The 20,386-nt window shown below is 39.1% G+C and overlaps 1 protein-coding gene across 1 annotated transcript in view; it reads left to right on the top strand.

The window, feature by feature from the left end:
- Positions 1 to 20,386, top strand: part of LOC126482177 (dentin sialophosphoprotein-like) — a 195,618-nt gene that overhangs the window by 46,892 nt on the left and 128,340 nt on the right. Inside the window, exons 31-74 of the mRNA XM_050106156.1 lie at positions 1,610 to 1,651; positions 1,838 to 1,879; positions 2,294 to 2,335; positions 2,521 to 2,562; positions 3,664 to 3,705; positions 4,122 to 4,163; positions 4,350 to 4,391; positions 4,577 to 4,618; positions 4,805 to 4,846; positions 5,033 to 5,074; positions 5,487 to 5,528; positions 5,715 to 5,756; positions 6,857 to 6,898; positions 7,315 to 7,356; positions 7,543 to 7,584; positions 7,770 to 7,811; positions 9,829 to 9,870; positions 10,285 to 10,326; positions 10,513 to 10,554; positions 10,742 to 10,783; positions 10,971 to 11,012; positions 11,201 to 11,242; positions 11,429 to 11,470; positions 12,344 to 12,385; positions 12,801 to 12,842; positions 13,029 to 13,070; positions 13,258 to 13,299; positions 13,487 to 13,528; positions 13,717 to 13,758; positions 14,171 to 14,212; positions 14,857 to 14,898; positions 15,315 to 15,356; positions 16,231 to 16,272; positions 16,689 to 16,730; positions 16,917 to 16,958; positions 17,144 to 17,185; positions 17,372 to 17,413; positions 17,600 to 17,641; positions 18,974 to 19,015; positions 19,432 to 19,473; positions 19,660 to 19,701; positions 19,887 to 19,928; positions 20,115 to 20,156; positions 20,343 to 20,384. Of these exons, the coding sequence (XP_049962113.1) occupies positions 1,610 to 1,651; positions 1,838 to 1,879; positions 2,294 to 2,335; positions 2,521 to 2,562; positions 3,664 to 3,705; positions 4,122 to 4,163; positions 4,350 to 4,391; positions 4,577 to 4,618; positions 4,805 to 4,846; positions 5,033 to 5,074; positions 5,487 to 5,528; positions 5,715 to 5,756; positions 6,857 to 6,898; positions 7,315 to 7,356; positions 7,543 to 7,584; positions 7,770 to 7,811; positions 9,829 to 9,870; positions 10,285 to 10,326; positions 10,513 to 10,554; positions 10,742 to 10,783; positions 10,971 to 11,012; positions 11,201 to 11,242; positions 11,429 to 11,470; positions 12,344 to 12,385; positions 12,801 to 12,842; positions 13,029 to 13,070; positions 13,258 to 13,299; positions 13,487 to 13,528; positions 13,717 to 13,758; positions 14,171 to 14,212; positions 14,857 to 14,898; positions 15,315 to 15,356; positions 16,231 to 16,272; positions 16,689 to 16,730; positions 16,917 to 16,958; positions 17,144 to 17,185; positions 17,372 to 17,413; positions 17,600 to 17,641; positions 18,974 to 19,015; positions 19,432 to 19,473; positions 19,660 to 19,701; positions 19,887 to 19,928; positions 20,115 to 20,156; positions 20,343 to 20,384 (1,848 nt within the window). The remainder of the gene's footprint in view (positions 1 to 1,609; positions 1,652 to 1,837; positions 1,880 to 2,293; positions 2,336 to 2,520; positions 2,563 to 3,663; positions 3,706 to 4,121; positions 4,164 to 4,349; positions 4,392 to 4,576; positions 4,619 to 4,804; positions 4,847 to 5,032; positions 5,075 to 5,486; positions 5,529 to 5,714; positions 5,757 to 6,856; positions 6,899 to 7,314; positions 7,357 to 7,542; positions 7,585 to 7,769; positions 7,812 to 9,828; positions 9,871 to 10,284; positions 10,327 to 10,512; positions 10,555 to 10,741; positions 10,784 to 10,970; positions 11,013 to 11,200; positions 11,243 to 11,428; positions 11,471 to 12,343; positions 12,386 to 12,800; positions 12,843 to 13,028; positions 13,071 to 13,257; positions 13,300 to 13,486; positions 13,529 to 13,716; positions 13,759 to 14,170; positions 14,213 to 14,856; positions 14,899 to 15,314; positions 15,357 to 16,230; positions 16,273 to 16,688; positions 16,731 to 16,916; positions 16,959 to 17,143; positions 17,186 to 17,371; positions 17,414 to 17,599; positions 17,642 to 18,973; positions 19,016 to 19,431; positions 19,474 to 19,659; positions 19,702 to 19,886; positions 19,929 to 20,114; positions 20,157 to 20,342; positions 20,385 to 20,386) is intronic.

The raw sequence follows: 20,386 nt of genomic DNA, 5'->3' as shown, positions 1-20,386 counted from the left end.
CACCACAGGGCGGGAGGAGGGTGAGGAGTACGACACATTTTCTTCCATTGGTAAGCATTTTTTTGTGGTTTATACCTTTGGAATTTTGGTTTTTTATGTTGATTTTAAAATTACCTATTTCATGTTTGAAATGTACTAACTCGTTTTTTCCTCACAGCAGGTCAACTTGTGTGTGGTTGCAACACTACGGTCCCATTGCGTACATTTTTGGAGAAAGGGACATCTGTTGCACCACAAGGAGGGAGGAGGGTGAGGAGCACGACACATTTTCTTCCATTGGTAAGCATTTTTTGTGGTTTATACTTTTGAAATTTTGGTTTTTTATGTTGATTTTAAAATGAGCTATTTCATGTTTGAAATGTACTAACTCGTTTTTTCCTCACAGCAGGTCAACTTGTGTGTGTTTGCAACACTAGGGTCCCATTGAGTACATTTTTGGAGAAAGGGACATCTGTTGCACCACAGGGAGGGAGGAGGGTTAGGAGCACGACACATTTTCTTCCATTGGTAATCATTTTTTTGTGGTTTATACTTTTGGAATTTTGGTTTTTTATGTTGATTTTAAAATGACCTATTTCATGTTTGAAATGTACTAACTCGTTTTTTCCTCACAGCAGGTCAACTTGTGTGTGGTTGCAACACTACGGTCCCATTGAGTACATTTTTGGAGAAAGGGACGTCTGTTGCACCACAGGGAGGGAACAGGGTGAGGAGCACGACACATTTTGTCTCATTGGTAAGCATTTTTTTGTGGTTTATATTTTTGGAATTTTGGTTTTTATGTTGATTTTAAAATGACCTATTTCATGTTTGAAATGTACTAACTCGTTTTTTCCTCACAGCAGGTCAACTTGTGTGTGGATGCAACACTACGGTCCCACTGAGTACATTTTTGGAGAAAGGGACATCTGTTGCACCACAGGGAGGGAGGAGGGTGAGGAGCACGACACATTTTTTTCCATTGGTAAGCATTTTTTTGTGGTTTATACATTTGGAATTTTGGTTTTTTATGTTGATTTTAAAATGACCTATTTCATGTTTGAAATGTACTAACTCGTTTTTTCCTCACAGCAGGTCAACTTGTGTGTGGTTGCAACACTACGGTCCCATTGAGTACATTTTTGGAGAAAGGGACATCTGTTGCACCACAGGGAGGGAGGAGGGTGAGGAGCACGACACATTTTCTTCCATTGGTAAGCATTTTTTTGTGGTTTATACTTTTGGAATTTTGGTTTTTTATGTTGATTTTAAAATGACCTATTTCATGTTTAAAATGTACTAACTCGTTTTTTCCTCACAGCAGGTCAACTTGTGTGTGGTTGCAACACTACGGTCCCATTGGGTACATTTTTGGAGAAAGGGACATCTGTTGCACCACAGGGAGGGAGGGGGGCGAGGAGCACGACACATTTTCTTCCATTGGTAAGCATTTTTTTGTGGGTTATACTTTTGTAATTTTGGTTTTTTATGTTGATTTTAAAATGACCTATTTCATGTTTGAAATGTACTAACTCGTTTTTTCCTCACAGCAGGTCAACTTGTGTGTGGTTGCAACACTACGGTCCCATTGAGTACATTTTTGGAGAAAGGGACATCTGTTGCACCACAGGGAGGGAGGAGGATGAGGAGCACGACACATTTTCTTCCATTGGTAAGCATATTTTTGTGGTTTATACTTTTGGAATTTTGGTATTTATGTTGATTTTAAAATGACCTATTTCATGTTTGAAATGTACTAACTCTTTTTTTCCTCACAGTAGGTCAACTTGTGTGTGGTTGCAACACTACGGTCCCATTGAGTACATTTTTGGAGAAAGGGACATCTGTTGCACCACAGGGAGGGAGGAGGATGAGGAGCACGACACATTTTCTTCCATTGGTAAGCACTTTTTTGTGGTTTATACTTTTGGAATTTTGGTTTTTTATGTTGATTTTAAAATGACCTATTTCATGTTTGAAATGTACTAACTCGTTTTTTCCTCACAGCAGGTCAACTTGTGTGTGGTTGCAACACTACGGTCCCATTGAGTACATTTTTGGAGAAAGGGACATCTGTTGCAAAACTGGGAGGGAGGAGGGTGAGGAGCAGGACACATTTACTTCCATTGGTAAGCATTTTTTTGTGGTTTATACATTTGGAATTTTGGTTTTTATGTTGATTTTAAAATGACCTATTTCATGTTTGAAATGTACTATCTTTTTTTTCCTCACAGCAGGTCAACTTGTGTGTGGTTGCAACACTACGGTCCCATTGAGTACATTTTTGGAGAAAGGGACATCTGTTGCACCACAGGGAGGGAGGAGGATGAGGAGCACGACACATTTTCTTCCGTTGGTAAGCATTTTTTTGTGGTTTATACTTTTAGAATTTTGGTTTTTATGTTGATTTTAAAATGACCTATTCATGTTTGAAATGTACTAACTCTTTTTTTCCTCACAGCAGGTCAACTTGTGTGTGGTTGCAACACTACGGTCCCATTGAGTACATTTTTGGAGAAAGGGACATCTGTTGCACCACAGGGAGGGAGGAGGATGAGGAGCACGACACATTTTCTTCCATTGGTAAGCATTTTTTTGTGGTTTATACTTTTGGAATTTTGGTTTTATGTTAATTTTAAAATGACCTATTTCATGTTTGAAATGTACTAACTCTTTTTCTCCTCACAGCAGGTCAACTTGTGTGTGGTTGCAACACTACGGTCACATTGAGTACATTTTTGGAGAAAGGGACATCTGTTGCACCACAGGGAGGGAGGAGGGTGAGGAGCACGACACATTTTCTTCCATTGGTAAGCATTTTTTTGTGGTTTATACTTTTGGAATTTTGGTTTTTTATGTTGATTTTAAAATGACCTATTTCATGTTTGAAATGTACTAACTCGTTTTTTCCTCACAGCAGGTCAACTTGTGTGTGGTTGCAACACTGCGGTCCCATTGAGTACATTTTTGGAGAAAGGGACGTCTGTTGCACCACAGGGAGGGAACAGGGTGAGGAGCACGACACATTTTGTCTCATTGGTAAGCATTTTTTTGTGGTTTATACTTTTGGAATTTTGGTTTTTTATGTTGATTTTAAAATGACCTATTTCATGTTTGAAATGTACTAACTCGTTTTTTCCTCACAGCAGGTCAACTTGTGTGTGGTTGCAACACTACGGTCCCATTGAGTACATTTTTGGAGAAAGGGACATCTGTTGCACCACAGGGAGGGAGGAAGGTGAGGAGCACGACACATTTTCTTCCATTGGTAAGCATTTTTTAGTGGTTTATACTTTTGGATTTTTGGTTTTTTATGTTGATTTTAAAATGACCTATTTCATGTTTGAAATGTACTAACTCGTTTTTTCCTCACAGCAGGTCAACTTGTGTGTGGTTGCAACACTACGGTCCCATTGAGTACATTTTTGGAGAAAGGGACATCTGTTGCACCACAGGGAGGGAGGAGGGTGAGGAGCACGACACATTTTCTTCCATTGGTAAGCATTTTTTTGTGGTTTATACTTTTGGAATTTAGGTTTTTTATGTTGATTTTAAAATGACCTATTTCATGTTTAAAATGTACTAACTCGTTTTTTCCTCACAGCAGGTCAACTTGTGTGTGGTTGCAACACTACGGTCCCATTGAGTACATTTTTGGAGAAAGGGACATCTGTTGCACCACAGGGAGGGAGGAGGATGAGGAGCACGACACACTTTCTTCCATTGGTAAGCATTTTTTTGTGGTTTATACTTTTGGATTTTTCGTTTTTAATGTTGATTTTAAAATGACCTATTTCATGTTTGAAATGTACTAACTCGTTTTTTCCTCACAGCCGGTCAACTTGTGTGTGTTTGCAACACTACGGTCCCATTGAGTACATTTTAGGAGAAAGGGACATGTGTTGCACCACAGGGAGGGAGGGGGGCGAGGAGCACGACACATTTTCTTCCATTGGTAAGCATTTTTTTGTGGTTTATACTTTTGGAATTTTGGTTTTTTATGTTGATTTTAAAATGACCTATTTCATGTTTGAAATGTACTAACTCGTTTTTTCCTCACAGCAGGTCAACTTGTGTGTGGTTGCAACACTACGGTCCCATTGAGTACATTTTTGGAGAAAGGGACATCTGTTGCACCACAGGGAGGGAGGAGGATGAGGAGCACGACACATTTTCTTCCATTGGTAAGCATTTTTTTGTGGTTTATACTTTTGGAATTTTGGTTTTTATGTTGATTTTAAAATGACCTATTTCATGTTTGAAATGTACTAACTCTTTTTTTCCTCACAGCAGGTCAACTTGTGTGTGGTTGCAACACTACGGTCCCATTGAGTACATTTTTGGAGAAAGGGACATCTGTTGCACCACAGGGAGGGAGGAGGATGAGGAGCACGACACATTTTCTTCCATTGGTAAGCAGTTTGTAGTGGTTTATACTTTTGGAATTTTGGTTTTATGTTGATTTTAAAATGACCTATTTCATGATTGAAATGTACTAACTCTTTTTTTCCTCACAGCAGGTCAACTTGTGTGTGGTTGCAACACTACGGTCCCATTGAGTACATTTTTGGAGAAAGGGACATCTGTTGCACCACAGGGAGGGAGGAGGATGAGGAGCACGACACATTTTCTTCCATTGGTAAGCATTTTTTTGTGGTTTATACTTTTGGAATTTTGGTTTTTATGTTGATTTTAAAATGACCTATTTCATGTTTGAAATGTACTAACTCGTTTTTTCCTCACAGCAGGTCAACTTGTGTGTGGTTGCAACACTACGGTCCCATTGAGTACATTTTTGGAGAAAGGGACATCTGTTGCACCACAGGGAGGGAGGAGGATGAGGAGCACGACACATTTTCTTCCATAGGTAAGCATTTTTTTGTGGTTTATACTTTTGGAATTTTGGTTTTAATGTTGATTTTAAAATGACCTATTTCATGTTTGAAATGTACTAACTCTTTTTTTCCTCACAGCAGGTCAACTTGTGTGTGGTTGCAACACTACGGTCCCATTGAGTACATTTTTGGAGAAAGGGACATCTGTTGCACCACAGGGAGGGAGGAGGATGAGGAGCACGACACATTTTCTTCCATTGGTAAGCATTTTTTTGTGGTTTATACTTTTAGAATTTTGGTTTTTATGTTGATTTTAAAATGACCTATTCATGTTTGAAATGTACTAACTCTTTTTTTCCTCACAGCAGGTCAACTTGTGTGTGGTTGCAACACTACGGTCCCATTGAGTACATTTTTGGAGAAAGGGACATCTGTTGCACCACAGGGAGGGAGGACGATGAGGAGCACGACACATTTTCTTCCATTGGTAAGCATTTTTTTGTGGTTTATACTTTTGGAATTTTGGTTTTATGTTGATTTTAAAATGACCTATTTCATGTTTGAAATGTACTAACTCTTTTTTTCCTCACAGCAGGTCAACTTGTGTGTGGTTGCAACACTACGGTCCCATTGAGTACATTTTTGGAGAAAGGGACATCGTTTGCACCACAGGGAGGGAGGAGGATGAGGAGCACGACACATTTTCTTCCATTGGTAAGCATTTTTTTGTGGTTCATACTTTTGGAATTTTGGTTTTTATGTTGATTTTAAAATGACCTATTTCATGTTTGAAATGTACTAACTCGTTTTTTCCTCACAGCAGGTCAACTTGTGTGTGGTTGCAACACTACGGTCCCATTGAGTACATTTTTGGAGAAAGGGACATCTGTTGCACCACAGGGAGGGAGGAGGATGAGGAGCACGACACATTTTCTTCCATTGGTAAGCATTTTTTTGTGGTTTATACTTTTGGAATTTTGGTTTTTATGTTGATTTTAAAATGACCTATTTCATGTTTGAAATGTAGTAACTCTTTTTTTCCTCACAGCAGGTCAACTTGTGTGTGGTTGCAACACTACGGTCACATTGAGTACATTTTTGGAGAAAGGGACATCTGTTGCACCACAGTGAGGGAGGAGGGTGAGGAGCACGACACATTTTCTTCCATTGGTAAGCATTTTTTTGTGGTTTATACTTTTGGAATTTTGGTTTTTTATGTTGATTTTAAAATGACCTATTTCATGTTTGAAATGTACTAACTCGTTTTTTCCTCACAGCAGGTCAACTTGTGTGTGGTTGCAACAATGCGGTCCCATTGAGTACATTTTTGGAGAAAGGGACGTCTGTTGCACCACAGGGAAGGAACTGGGTGAGGAGCACGACACATTTTGTCTCATTGGTAAGCATTTTTTTGTGGTTTATACTTTTGGAATTTTGGTTTTTTATGTTCATTTTAAAATGACCTATTTCATGTTTGAAATGTACTAACTCGTTTTTTCCTCACAGCAGGTCAACTTGTGTGTGGTTGCAACACTACGGTCCCATTGAGTACATTTTTGGAGAAAGGGACATCTGTTGCACCACAGGGAGGGAGGAGGGTGAGGAGCACGACACATTTTCTTCCATTGGTAAGCAGTTTGTAGTGGTTTATACTTTTGGATTTTTGGTTTTTTATGTTGATTTTGAAAATGACCTATTTCATGTTTGAAATGTACTAACTCGTTTATGCCTCACAGCAGGTCAACTTGTGTGTGGTTGCAACACTACGGTCCCATTGAGTACATTGGAGAAAGGGACATCTGTTGCACCACAGGGAGGGAGGAGGGTGAGGAGCACAACACATTTTCTTCCATTGGTAAGCATTTTTTTGTGGTTTATACTTTTGGAATTTAGGTTTTTTATGTTGATTTAAAAATGACCTATTTCATGTTTAAAATGTACTAACTCGTTTTTTCCTCACAGCAGGTCAACTTGTGTGTGGTTGCAACACTACGGTCCCATTGAGTACATTTTTGGAGAAAGGGACATCTGTTGCACCACAGGGAGGGAGGAGGATGAGGAGCACGACACATTTTCTTCCATTGGTAAGCATTTTTTTGTGGTTTATACTTTTGGAATTTTGGTTTTTTATGTTGATTTTAAAATGACCTATTTCATGTTTGAACTGTACTAACTCGTTTTTTCCTCACAGCCGGTCAACTTGTGTGTGTTTGCAACACTACGGTCCCATTGAGTACATTTTTGGAGAAAGGCACATCTGTTGCACCACAGGGAGGGAGGGGGGCGAGGAGCACGACACATTTTCTTCCATTGGTAAGCATTTTATTGTGGTTTATACTTTTGGAATTTTGGTTTTTTATGTTGATTTTTAAATGACCTATTTCATGTTTGAAATGTACTAACTCGTTTTTTCCTCACAGCAGGTCAACTTGTGTGTGGTTGCAACACTACGGTCCCATTGAGTACTTTTTTGGAGAAAGGGACATCTGTTGCACCACAGGGAGGGAGGAGGATGAGGAGCACGACACATTTTCTTCCATTGGTAAGCATTTTTTTGTGGTTTATACTTTTGGAATTTTGGTTTTTATGTTGATTTTAAAATGACCTATTTCGTGTTTGAAATGTACTAACTCTTTTTTTCCTCACAGCAGGTCAACTTGTGTGTGGTTGCAACACTACGGTCCCATTGAGTACATTTTTGGAGAAAGGGACATCTGTTGCACCACAGGGAGGGAGGAGGATGAGGAGCACGACACATTTTCTTCCATTGGTAAGCATTTTTTTGTGGTTTATACTTTTGGAATTTTGGTTTTATGTTGATTTTAAAATGACCTATTTCATGTTTGAAATGTACTAACTCTTTTTTTCCTCACAGCAGGTCAACTTGTGTGTGGTTGCAACACTACGGTCCCATTGAGTACATTTTTGGAGAAAGGGACATCTGTTGCACCACAGGGAGGGAGGAGGATGAGGAGCACGACACATTTTCTTCCATTGGTAAGCATTTTTTTGTGGTTTATACTTTTGGAATTTTGGTTTTTATGTTGATTTTAAAATGACCTATTTCATGTTTGAAATGTACTAACTCGTTTTTTCCTCACAGCAGGTCAACTTGTGTGTGGTTGCAACACTACGGTCCCATTGAGTACATTTTTGGAGAAAGGGACATCTGTTGCACCACAGGGAGGGAGGAGGATGAGGAGCACGACACATCTGCTTCCATTAGTAAGCATTTTTTTGTGGTTTATACTTTTGGAATTTTGGTTTTTATGTTGATTTTAAAATGACCTATTTCATGTTTGAAATGTGCTAACTCTTTTTTTCCTCACAGCAGGTCAACTTGTGTGTGGTTGCAACACTACGGTCCCATTGAGTACATTTTTGGAGAAAGGGACATCTGTTGCACCACAGGGAGGGAGGAGGGTGAGGAGCACGACACATTTTCTTCCATTGGTAAGCATTTTTTTGTGGTTTATACTTTTGGAATTTTGGTTTTTTATGTTGATTTTAAAATGACCTATTTCATGTTTGAAATGTACTAACTCGTTTTTTCCTCACAGCAGGTCAACTTGTGTGTGGTTGCAACACTGCGGTCCCATTGAGTACATTTTTGGAGAAAGGGACGTCTGTTGCACCACAGGGAAGGAACAGGGTGAGGAGCACGACACATTTTGTCTCATTGGTAAGCATTTTTTTGTGGTTTATACTTTTGGAATTTTGGTTTTTTATGTTGATTTTAAAATGACCTATTTCATGTTTGAAATGTACTAACTCGTTTTTTCCTCACAGCAGGTCAACTTGTGTGTGGTTGCAACACTACGGTCCCATTGAGTACATTTTTGGAGAAAGGGACATCTGTTGCACCACAGGGAGGGAGGAGGGTGAGGAGCACGACACATTTTCTTCCATTGGTAAGCATTTTTTAGTGGTTTATACTTTTGGATTTTTGGTTTTTTATGTTGATTTTAAAATGACCTATTTCATGTTTGAAATGTACTAACTCGTTTTTTCCTCACAGCAGGTCAACTTGTGTGTGGTTGCAACACTACGGTCCCATTGAGTACATTTTTGGAGAAATGGACATCTGTTGCACCACAGGGAGGGAGGAGGGTGAGGAGCACGACACATTTTCTTCCATTGGTAAGCATTTTTTTGTGGTTTATACTTTTGGAATTTAGGTTTTTTATGTTGATTTTAAAATGACCTATTTCATGTTTGAAATGTACTAACTCGTTTTTTCCTCACAGCAGGTCAACTTGTGTGTGGTTGCAACACTACGGTCCCATTGAGTACATTTTTGGAGAAAGGGACATCTGTTGCACCACAGGGAGGGAGGAGGGTGAGGAGCACGACACATTTTCTTCCATTGGTAAGCATTTTTTAGTGGTTTATACTTTTGGATTTTTGGTTTTTTATGTTGATTTTAAAATGACCTATTTCATGTTTGAAATGTACTAACTCGTTTTTTCCTCACAGCAGGTCAACTTGTGTGTGGTTGCAACACTACGGTCCCATTGAGTACATTTTTGGAGAAATGGACATCTGTTGCACCACAGGGAGGGAGGAGGGTGAGGAGCACGACACATTTTCTTCCATTGGTAAGCATTTTTTTGTGGTTTATACTTTTGGAATTTAGGTTTTTTATGTTGATTTTAAAATGACCTATTTCATGTTTGAAATGTACTAACTCGTTTTTTCCTCACAGCAGGTCAACTTGTGTGTGGTTGCAACACTACGGTCCCATTGAGTACATTTTTGGAGAAAGGGACATCTGTTGCACCACAGGGAGGGAGGAGGGTGAGGAGCACGACACATTTTCTTCCATTGGTAAGCATTTTTTAGTGGTTTATACTTTTGGATTTTTGGTTTTTTATGTTGATTTTAAAATGACCTATTTCATGTTTGAAATGTACTAACTCGTTTTTTCCTCACAGCAGGTCAACTTGTGTGTGGTTGCAACACTACGGTCCCATTGAGTACATTTTTGGAGAAAGGGACATCTGTTGCACCACAGGGAGGGAGGAGGATGAGGAGCACGACACATTTTCTTCCATTGGTAAGCATTTTTTTGTGGTTTATACTTTTGGAATTTTGGTGTTTTATGTTGATTTTAAAATGACCTATTTCATGTTTGAAATGTACTAACTCGTTTTTTCCTCACAGCAGGTCAACTTGTGTGTGTTTGCAACACTACGGTCCCATTGAGTACATTTTTGGAGAAAGGGACATCTGTTGCACCACAGGGAGGGAGGGGGGGAGGAGCACGACACATTTTCTTCCATTGGTAAGCATTTTTTTGTGGTTTATACTTTTGGAATTTTGGTTTTTATGTTGATTTTAAAATGACCTATTTCATGTTTGAAATGTACTAACTCGTTTTTTCCTCACAGCAGGTCAACTTGTGTGTGGTTGCAACACTACGGTCCCATTGAGTACATTTTTGGAGAAAGGGACATCTGTTGCACCACAGGGAGGGAGGAGGATGATGAGCACGACACATTTTCTTCCATTGGTAAGCATTTTTTTGTGGTTTATACTTTTGGAATTTTGGTTTTTATGTTGATTTTAAAATGACCTAATTCATGTTTGAAATGTACTAACTCTTTTTTTCCTCACAGCAGGTCAACTTGTGTGTGGTTGCAACACTACGGTCCCATTGAGTACATTTTTGGAGAAAGGGACATCTGTTGCACCACAGGGAGGGAGGAGGATGAGGAGCACGACACATTTTCTTCCATTGGTAAGCATTTTTTTGTGGTTTATACTTTTGGAATTTTGGTTTTTTATGTTGATTTTAAAATGACCTATTTCATGTTTGAAATGTACTAACTCGTTTTTTCCTCACAGCAGGTCAACTTGTGTGTGGTTGCAACACTACGGTCCCATTGAGTACATTTTTGGAGAAAGGGACATCTGTTGCAAAACAGGGAGGGAGGAGGGTGAGGATCAGGACACATTTTCTTCCATTGGTAAGCATTTTTTTGTGGTTTATACTTTTGGAATTTTGGTTTTTTATGTTGATTTTAAAATGACCTATTTCATGTTTGAAATGTACTAACTCGTTTTTTCCTCACAGCAGGTCAACTTGTGTGTGGTTGCAACACTACGGTCCCATTGAGTACATTTTTGGAGAAAGGGACATCTGTTGCACGACAGGGAGGGAGGAGGATGAGGAGCACGACACATTTTCTTCCATTGGTAAGCATTTTTTTGTGGTTTATACTTTTGAAATTTTGGTTTTTTTATGTTGATTTTAAAATGACCTATTTCATGTTTGAAATGTACTAACTCGTTTTTTCCTCACAGCAGGTCAACTTGTGTGTGGTTGCAACACTACGGTCCCATTGAGTACATTTTTGGAGAAAGGGACATCTGTTGCACCACAGGGAGGGAGGAGGATGAGGAGCACGACACATTTTCTTCCATTGGTAAGCATTTTTTTGTGGTTCATACTTTTGGAATTTTGGTTTTTATGTTGATTTTAAAATGACCTATTTCATGTTTGAAATGTACTAACTCGTTTTTTCCTCACAGCAGGTCAACTTGTGTGTGGTTGCAACACTACGGTCCCATTGAGTACATTTTTGGAGAAAGGGACATCTGTTGCACCACAGGGAGGGAGGAGGATGAGGAGCACGACACATTTTCTTCCATTGGTAAGCATTTTTTTGTGGTTCATACTTTTGGAATTTTGGTTTTTATGTTGATTTTAAAATGACCTATTTCATGTTTGAAATGTACTAACTCGTTTTTTCCTCACAGCAGGTCAACTTGTGTGTGGTTGCAACACTACGGTCCCATTGAGTACATTTTTGGAGAAAGGGACATCTGTTGCACCACAGGGAGGGAGGAGGGTGAGGAGCACGACACATTTTCTTCCATTGGTAAGCATTTTTTTGTGGTTTATACTTTTGGAATTTTGGTTTTTTATGTTGATTTTAAAATGACCTATTTCATGTTTGAAATGTACTAACTCGTTTTTTCCTCACAGCAGGTCAACTTGTGTGTGGTTGCAACACTGCGGTCCCATTGAGTACATTTTTGGAGAAAGGGACGTCTGTTGCACCACAGGGAAGGAACAGGGTGAGGAGCACGACACATTTTGTCTCATTGGTAAGCATTTTTTTGTGGTTTATACTTTTGGAATTTTGGTTTTTTATGTTGATTTTAAAATGACCTATTTCATGTTTGAAATGTACTAACTCGTTTTTTCCTCACAGCAGGTCAACTTGTGCGTGGTTGCAACACTACGGTCCCATTGAGTACATTTTTGGAGAAAGGGACATCTGTTGCACCACAGGGAGGGAGGAGGGTGAGGAGCACGACACATTTTCTTCCATTGGTAAGCATTTTTTAGTGGTTTATACTTTTGGATTTTTGGTTTTTTATGTTGATTTTAAAATGACCTATTTCATGTTTGAAATGTACTAACTCGTTTTTTCCTCACAGCAGGTCAACTTGTGTGTGGTTGCAACACTACGGTCCCATTGAGTACATTTTTGGAGAAAGGGACATCTGTTGCACCACAGGGAGGGAGGAGGATGAGGAGCACGACACATTTTCTTCCATTGGTAAGCATTTTTTTGTGGTTTATACTTTTGGAATTTTGGTTTTTTATGTTGATTTTAAAATGACCTATTTCATGTTTGAAATGTACTAACTCGTTTTTTCCTCACAGCCGGTCAACTTGTGTGTGTTTGCAACACTACGGTCCCATTGAGTACATTTTTGGAGAAAGGGACATCTGTTGCACCACAGGGAGGGAGGGGGGTAGGAGCACGACACATTTTCTTCCATTGGTAAGCATTTTTTTGTGGTTTATACTTTTGGAATTTTGGTTTTTTATGTTGATTTTAAAATGACCTATTTCATGTATGAAATGTACTAACTCGTTTTTTCCTCACAGCAGGTCAACTTGTGTGTGGTTGCAACACTACGGTCCCATTGAGTACATTTTTGGAGAAAGGGACATCTGTTGCACCACAGGGAGGGAGGAGGATGATGAGCACGACACATTTTCTTCCATTGGTAAGCATTTTTTTGTGGTTTATACTTTTGGAATTTTGGTTTTTATGTTGATTTTAAAATGACCTATTTCATGTTTGAAATGTACTAACTCTTTTTTTCCTCACAGCAGGTCAACTTGTGTGTGGTTGCAACACTACGGTCCCATTGAGTACATTTTTGGAGAAAGGGACATCTGTTGCACCACAGGGAGGGAGGAGGATGAGGAGCACGACACATTTTATTCCATTGGTAAGCATTTTTTTGTGGTTTATACTTTTGGAATTTTGGTTTTTTATGTTGATTTTAAAATGACCTATTTCATGTTTGAAATGTACTAACTCGTGTTTTCCTCACAGCAGGTCAACTTGTGTGTGGTTGCAACACTACGGTCCCATTGAGTACATTTTTGGAGAAAGGGACATCTGTTGCAAAACAGGGAGGGAGGAGGGTGAGGATCAGGACACATTTTCTTCCATTGGTAAGCATTATTTTGTGGTTTATACTTTTGGAATTTTGGTTTTTTATGTTGATTTTAAAATGACCTATTTCATGTTTGAAATGTACTAACTCGTTTTTTCCTCACAGCAGGTCAACTTGTGTGTGGTTGCAACACTACGGTCCCATTGAGTACATTTTTGGAGAAAGGGACATCTGTTGCACCACAGGGAGGGAGGAGGATGAGGAGCACGACACATTTTCTTCCATTGGTAAGCATTTGTTTGTGGTTTATACTTTTGAAATTTTGGTTTTTTTATGTTGATCTTAAAATGACCTATTTCATGTTTGAAATGTACTAACTCGTTTTTTCCTCACAGCAGGTCAACTTGTGTGTGGTTGCAACACTACGGTCCCATTGAGTACATTTTTGGAGAAAGGGACATCTGTTGCACCACAGGGAGGGAGGAGGATGAGGAGCACGACACATTTTCTTCCATTGGTAAGCATTTTTTTGTGGTTCATACTTTTTGAATTTTGGTTTTTATGTAATTTTAAAATGACCTATTTCATGTTTGAAATGTACTAACTCGTTTTTTCCTCACAGCAGGTCAACTTGGGTGTGGTTGCAACACTACGGTCCCATTGAGTACATTTTTGGAGAAAGGGACATCTGTTGCACCACAGGGAGGGGGGAGGATGAGGAGCACGACACATTTTCTTCCATTGGTAAGCATTTTTTGTGGTTCATACTTTTGGAATTTTGGTTTTTATGTTGATTTTAAAATGACCTATTTCATGTTTGAAATGTACTAACTCGTTTTTTCCTCACAGCAGGTCAACTTGTGTGTGGTTGCAACACTACGGTCCCATTGAGTACATTTTTGGAGAAAGGGACATCTGTTGCACCACAGGGAGGGAGGAGGATGAGGAGCACGACACATTTTCTTCCATTGGTAAGCATTTTTTTGTGGTTTATACTTTTGGAATTTTGGTTTTTATGTTGATTTTAAAATGACCTATTTCATGTTTGAAATGTACTAACTCTTTTTTTCCTCACAGCAGGTCAACTTGTGTGTGGTTGCAACACTACGGTCACATTGAGTACATTTTTGGAGAAAGGGACATCTGTTGCACCACAGGAAGGGAGGAGGGTGAGGAGCACGACACATTTTCTTCCATTGGTAAGCATTTTTTTGTGGTTTATACTTTTGGAATTTTGGTTTTTTATGTTGATTTTAAAATGACCTATTTCATGTTTGAAATGTACTAACTCGTTTTTTCCTCACAGCAGGTCAACTTGTGTGTGGTTGCAACACTGCGGTCCCATTGAGTACATTTTTGGAGAAAGGGACGTCTGTTGCACCACAGGGAAGGAACAGGGTGAGGAGCACGACACATTTTGTCTCATTGGTAAGCATTTTTTTGTGGTTTATACTTTTGGAATTTTGGTTTTTTATGTTGATTTTAAAATGACCTATTTCATGTTTGAAATGTACTAACTCGTTTTTTCCTCACAGCAGGTCAACTTGTGTGTGGTTGCAACACTACAGTCCCATTGAGTACATTTTTGGAGAAAGGGACTTCTGTTGCACCACAGGGAGGGAGGAGGGTGAGGAGCACGACACATTTTCTTCCATTGGTAAGCATTTTTTAGTGGTTTATACTTTTGGATTTTTGGTTTTTTATGTTGATTTTAAAATGACCTATTTCATGTTTGAAATGTACTAACTCGTTTTTTCCTCACAGCAGGTCAACTTGTGTGTGGTTGCAACACTACGGTCCCATTGAGTACATTTTTGGAGAAAGGGACATCTGTTGCACCACAGGGAGGGAGTAGGGTGAGGAGCACGACACATTTTCTTCCATTGGTAAGCATTTTTTTGTGGTTTATACTTTTGGAATTTAGGTTTTATATGTTGATTTTAAAATGACCTATTTCATGTTTAAAATGTACTAACTCGTTTTTTCCTCACAGCAGGTCAACTTGTGTGTGGTTGCAACACTACGGTCCCATTGAGTACATTTTTGGAGAAAGGGACATCTGTTGCACCACAGGGAGGGAGGAGGATGAGGAGCACGACACATTTTCTTCCATTGGTAAGCATTTTTTTGTGGTTTATACATTTGGAATTTTGGTTTTTTATGTTGATTTTAAAATGACCTATTTCATGTTTGAAATGTACTAACTCGTTTTTTCCTCACAGCCGGTCAACTTGCGTGTGTTTGCAACACTACGGTCCCATTGAGTACATTTTTGGAGAAAGGGACATCTGTTGCACCACAGGGAGGGAGGGGGGCGAGGAGCACGACACATTTTCTTCCATTGGTAAGCATTTTTTTGTGGTTTATACTTTTGGAATTTTGGTTTTTTATGTTGATTTTAAAATGACCTATTTCATGTTTGAAATGTACTAACTCGTTTTTTCCTCACAGCCGGTCAACTTGCGTGTGTTTGCAACACTACGGTCCCATTGAGTACATTTTTGGAGAAAGGGACATCTGTTGCACCACAGGGAGGGAGGGGGGCGAGGAGCACGACACATTTTCTTCCATTGGTAAGCATTTTTTTGTGGTTTATACTTTTGGAATTTTGGTTTTTTATGTTGATTTTAAAATGACCTATTTCATGTTTGAAATGTACTAACTCTTTTTTTCCTCACAGCAGGTCAACTTGTGTGTGGTTGCAACACTACTGTCCCATTGAGTACATTTTTGGAGAAAGGGACATCTGTTGCACCACAGGGAGGGAGTAGGGTGAGGAGCACGACACATTTTCTTCCATTGGTAAGCATTTTTTTGTGGTTTATACTTTTGGAATTTAGGTTTTATATGTTGATTTTAAAATGACCTATTTCATGTTTAAAATGTACTAACTCGTTTTTTCCTCACAGCAGGTCAACTTGTGTGTGGTTGCAACACTACGGTCCCATTGAGTACATTTTTGGAGAAAGGGACATCTGTTGCACCACAGGGAGGGAGGAGGATGAGGAGCACGACACATTTTCTTCCATTGGTAAGCATTTTTTTGTGGTTTATACTTTTGGAATTTTGGTTTTTTATGTTGATTTTAAAATGACCTATTTCATGTTTGAAATGTACTAACTCGTTTTTTCCTCACAGCCGGTCAACTTGCGTGTGTTTGCAACACTACGGTCCCATTGAGTACATTTTTGGAGAAAGGGACATCTGTTGCACCACAGGGAGGGAGGGGGGCGAGGAGCACGACACATTTTCTTCCATTGGTAAGCATTTTTTTGTGGTTTATACTTTTGGAATTTTGGTTTTTTATGTTGATTTTAAAATGACCTATTTCATGTTTGAAATGTACTAACTCGTTTTTTCCTCACAGCAGGTCAACTTGTGTGTGGTTGCAACACTACGGTCCCATTGAGTACATTTTTGGAGAAAGGGACATCTGTTGCACCACAGGGAGGGAGGAGGATGAGGAGCACGACACATTTTCTTCCATTGGTAAGCATTTTTTTGTGGTTTATACTTTTGGAATTTTGGTTTTTATGTTGATTTTAAAATGACCTATTTCATGTTTGAAATGTACTAACTCTTTTTTTCCTCACAGCAGGTCAACTTGTGTGTGGTTGCAACACTACGGTCCCATTGAGTACATTTTTGGAGAAAGGGACATCTGTTGCACCACAGGGAGGGAGGAGGATGAGGAGCACGACACATTTTCTTCCATTGGTAAGCATTTTTTTGTGGTTTATACTTTTAGAATTTTGGTTTTATGTTGATTTTAAAATGACCTATTTCATGTTTGAAATGTACTAACTCTTTTTTTCCTCACAGCAGGTCAACTTGTGTGTGGTTGCAACACTACGGTCCCATTGAGTACATTTTTGGAGAAAGGGACATCTGTTGCACCACAGGGAGGGAGGAGGATGAGGAGCACGACACATTTTCTTCCATTGGTAAGCATTTTTTTGTGGTTTATACTTTTGGAATTTTGGTTTTTATGTTGATTTTAAAATGACCTATTTCATGTTTGAAATGTACTAACTCGTTTTTTCCTCACAGCAGGTCAACTTGTGTGTGGTTGCAACACTACGGTCCCATTGAGTACATTTTTGTAGAAAGGGACATCTGTTGCACCACAGGGAGGGAGGAGGATGAGGAGCACGAGAAATTTTCTTCCATTGGTAAGCATTTTTTTGTGGTTTATACTTTTGGAATTTTGGTTTTTATGTTGATTTTAAAATGACCTATTTCATGTTTGAAATGTACTAACTCTTTTTTTCTTCACAGCAGGTCAACTTGTGTGTGGTTGCAACACTACGGTCCCATTGAGTACATTTTTGGAGAAATGGACATCTGTTGCACCACAGGGAGGGAGGAGGGTGAGGAGCACGACACATTTTCTTCCATTGGTAAGCATTTTTTTGTGGTTTATACTTTTGGAATTTTGGTTTTTTATGTTGATTTTAAAATGACCTATTTCATGTTTGAAATGTACTAACTCGTTTTTTCCTCACAGCAGGTCAACTTGTGTGTGGTTGCAACACTGCGGTCCCACTGAGTACATTTTTAGAGAAAGGGACGTCTGTTGCACCACAGGGAAGGAACAGGGTGAGGAGCACGACACATTTTGTCTCATTGGTAAGCATTTTTTTGTGGTTTATACTTTTGGAATTTTGGTTTTTTATGTTGATTTTAAAATGACCTATTTCATGTTTGATATGTACTAACTCGTTTTTTACTCACAGCAGGTCAACTTGTGTGTGGTTGCAACACTACGGTCCCATTGAGTACATTTTTGGAGAAAGGGACATCTGTTGCACCACAGGGAGGGAGGAGGGTGAGGAGCACGACACATTTTCTTCCATTGGTAAGCATTTTTTTGTGGTTTATACTTTTGGAATTTTGGTTTTTTATGTTGATTTTAAAATGACCTATTTCATGTTTGAAATGTACTAACTCGTTTTTTCCTCACAGCAGGTCAACTTGTGTGTGGTTGCAACACTGCGGTCCCATTGAGTACATTTTTGGAGAGAGGGACGTCTGTTGCACCACAGGGAAGGAACAGGGTGAGGAGCACGACACATTTTGTCTCATTGGTAAGCATTTTTTTGTGGTTTATACTTTTGGAATTTTGGTTTTTTATGTTGATTTTAAAATGACCTATTTCATGTTTGAAATGTACTAACTCGTTTTTGCCTCACAGCAGGTCAACTTGTGTGTGGTTGCAACACTACGGTCCCATTGAGTACATTTTTGGAGAAAGGGACATCTGTTGCACCACAATGAGGGAGGAGGGTGAGGAGCACGACACATTTTCTTCCATTGGTAAGCATTTTTTAGTGGTTTATACTTTTGGATTTTTGGTTTTTTATGTTGATTTTAAAATGACCTATTTCATGTTTGAAATGTACTAACTCGTTTTTTCCTCACAGCAGGTCAACTTGTGTGTGGTTGCAACACTACGGTCCCATTGAGTACATTTTTGGAGAAAGGGACATCTGTTGCACCACAGGGAGGGAGGAGGGTGAGGAGCACGACACATTTTCTTCCATTGGTAGGCATTTTTTTGTGGTTTATACTTTTGGAATTTAGGTTTTATATGTTGATTTTAAAATGACCTATTTCATGTTTAAAATGTACTAACTCGTTTTTTCCTCACAGCAGGTCAACTTGTGTGTGGTTGCAACACTACGGTCCCATTGAGTACATTTTTGGAGAAAGGGACATCTGTTGCACCACAGGGAGGGAGGAGGATGAGGAGCACGACACATTTTCTTCCATTGGTAAGCATTTTTTTGTGGTTTATACTTTTGGAATTTTGGTTTTTTATGTTGATTTTAAAATGACCTATTTCATGTTTGAAATGTACTAACTCGTTTTTTCCTCACAGCCGGTCAACTTGTGTGTGTTTGCAACACTACGGTCCCATTGAGTACATTTTTGGAGAAAGGGACATCTGTTGCACCACAGGGAGGGAGGGGGGCGAGGAGCACGACACATTTTCTTCCATTGGTAAGCATTTTTTTGTGGTTTATACTTTTGGAATTTTGGTTTTTTATGTTGATTTTAAAATGACCTATTTCATGTTTGAAATGTACTAACTCGTTTTTTCCTCACAGCAGGTCAACTTGTGTGTGGTTGCAACACTACGGTCCCATTGAGTACATTTTTGGAGAAAGGGACATCTGTTGCACCACAGGGAGGGAGGAGGATGAGGAGCACGACACATTTTCTTCCATTGGTAAGCATTTTTTTGTGGTTTATACTTTTGGAATTTTGGTTTTTATGTTGATTTTAAAATGACCTATTTCATGTTTGAAATGTACTAACTCTTTTTTTCCTCACAGCAGGTCAACTTGTGTGTGGTTGCAACACTACGGTCCCATTGAGTACATTTTTGGAGAAAGGGACATCTGTTGCACCACAGGGAGGGAGGAGGATGAGGAGCACGACACATTTTCTTCCATTGGTAAGCATTTTTTTGTGGTTTATACTTTTGGAATTTTGGTTTTATGTTGATTTTAAAATGACCTATTTCATGTTTGAAATGTACTAACTCTTTTTTTCCTCACAGCAGGTCAACTTGTGTGTGGTTGCAACACTACGGTCCCATTGAGTACATTTTTGGAGAAAGGGACATCTGTTGCACCACAGGGAGGGAGGAGGATGAGGAGCACGACACATTTTCTTCCATTGGTAAGCATTTTTTTGTGGTTTATACTTTTGGAATTTTGGTTTTTATGTTGATTTTAAAATGACCTATTTCATGTTTGAAATGTACTAACTCGTTTTTTCCTCACAGCAGGTCAACTTGTGTGTGGTTGCAACACTACGGTCCCATTGAGTACATTTTTGTAGAAAGGGACATCTGTTGCACCACAGGGAGGGAGGAGGATGAGGAGCACGAGAAATTTTCTTCCATTGGTAAGCATTTTTTTGTGGTTTATACTTTTGGAATTTTGGTTTTTATGTTGATTTTAAAATGACCTATTTCATGTTTGAAATGTACTAACTCTTTTTTTCTTCACAGCAGGTCAACTTGTGTGTGGTTGCAACACTACGGTCCCATTGAGTACATTTTTGGAGAAATGGACATCTGTTGCACCACAGGGAGGGAGGAGGGTGAGGAGCACGACACATTTTCTTCCATTGGT

The sequence above is a fragment of the Schistocerca serialis genome, chromosome 5 (genome assembly GCF_023864345.2).
Source record: "Schistocerca serialis cubense isolate TAMUIC-IGC-003099 chromosome 5, iqSchSeri2.2, whole genome shotgun sequence".
Taxonomy (NCBI): domain Eukaryota; kingdom Metazoa; phylum Arthropoda; class Insecta; order Orthoptera; family Acrididae; genus Schistocerca; species Schistocerca serialis.
This window is presented reverse-complemented; position numbering and strand designations above follow the sequence as displayed.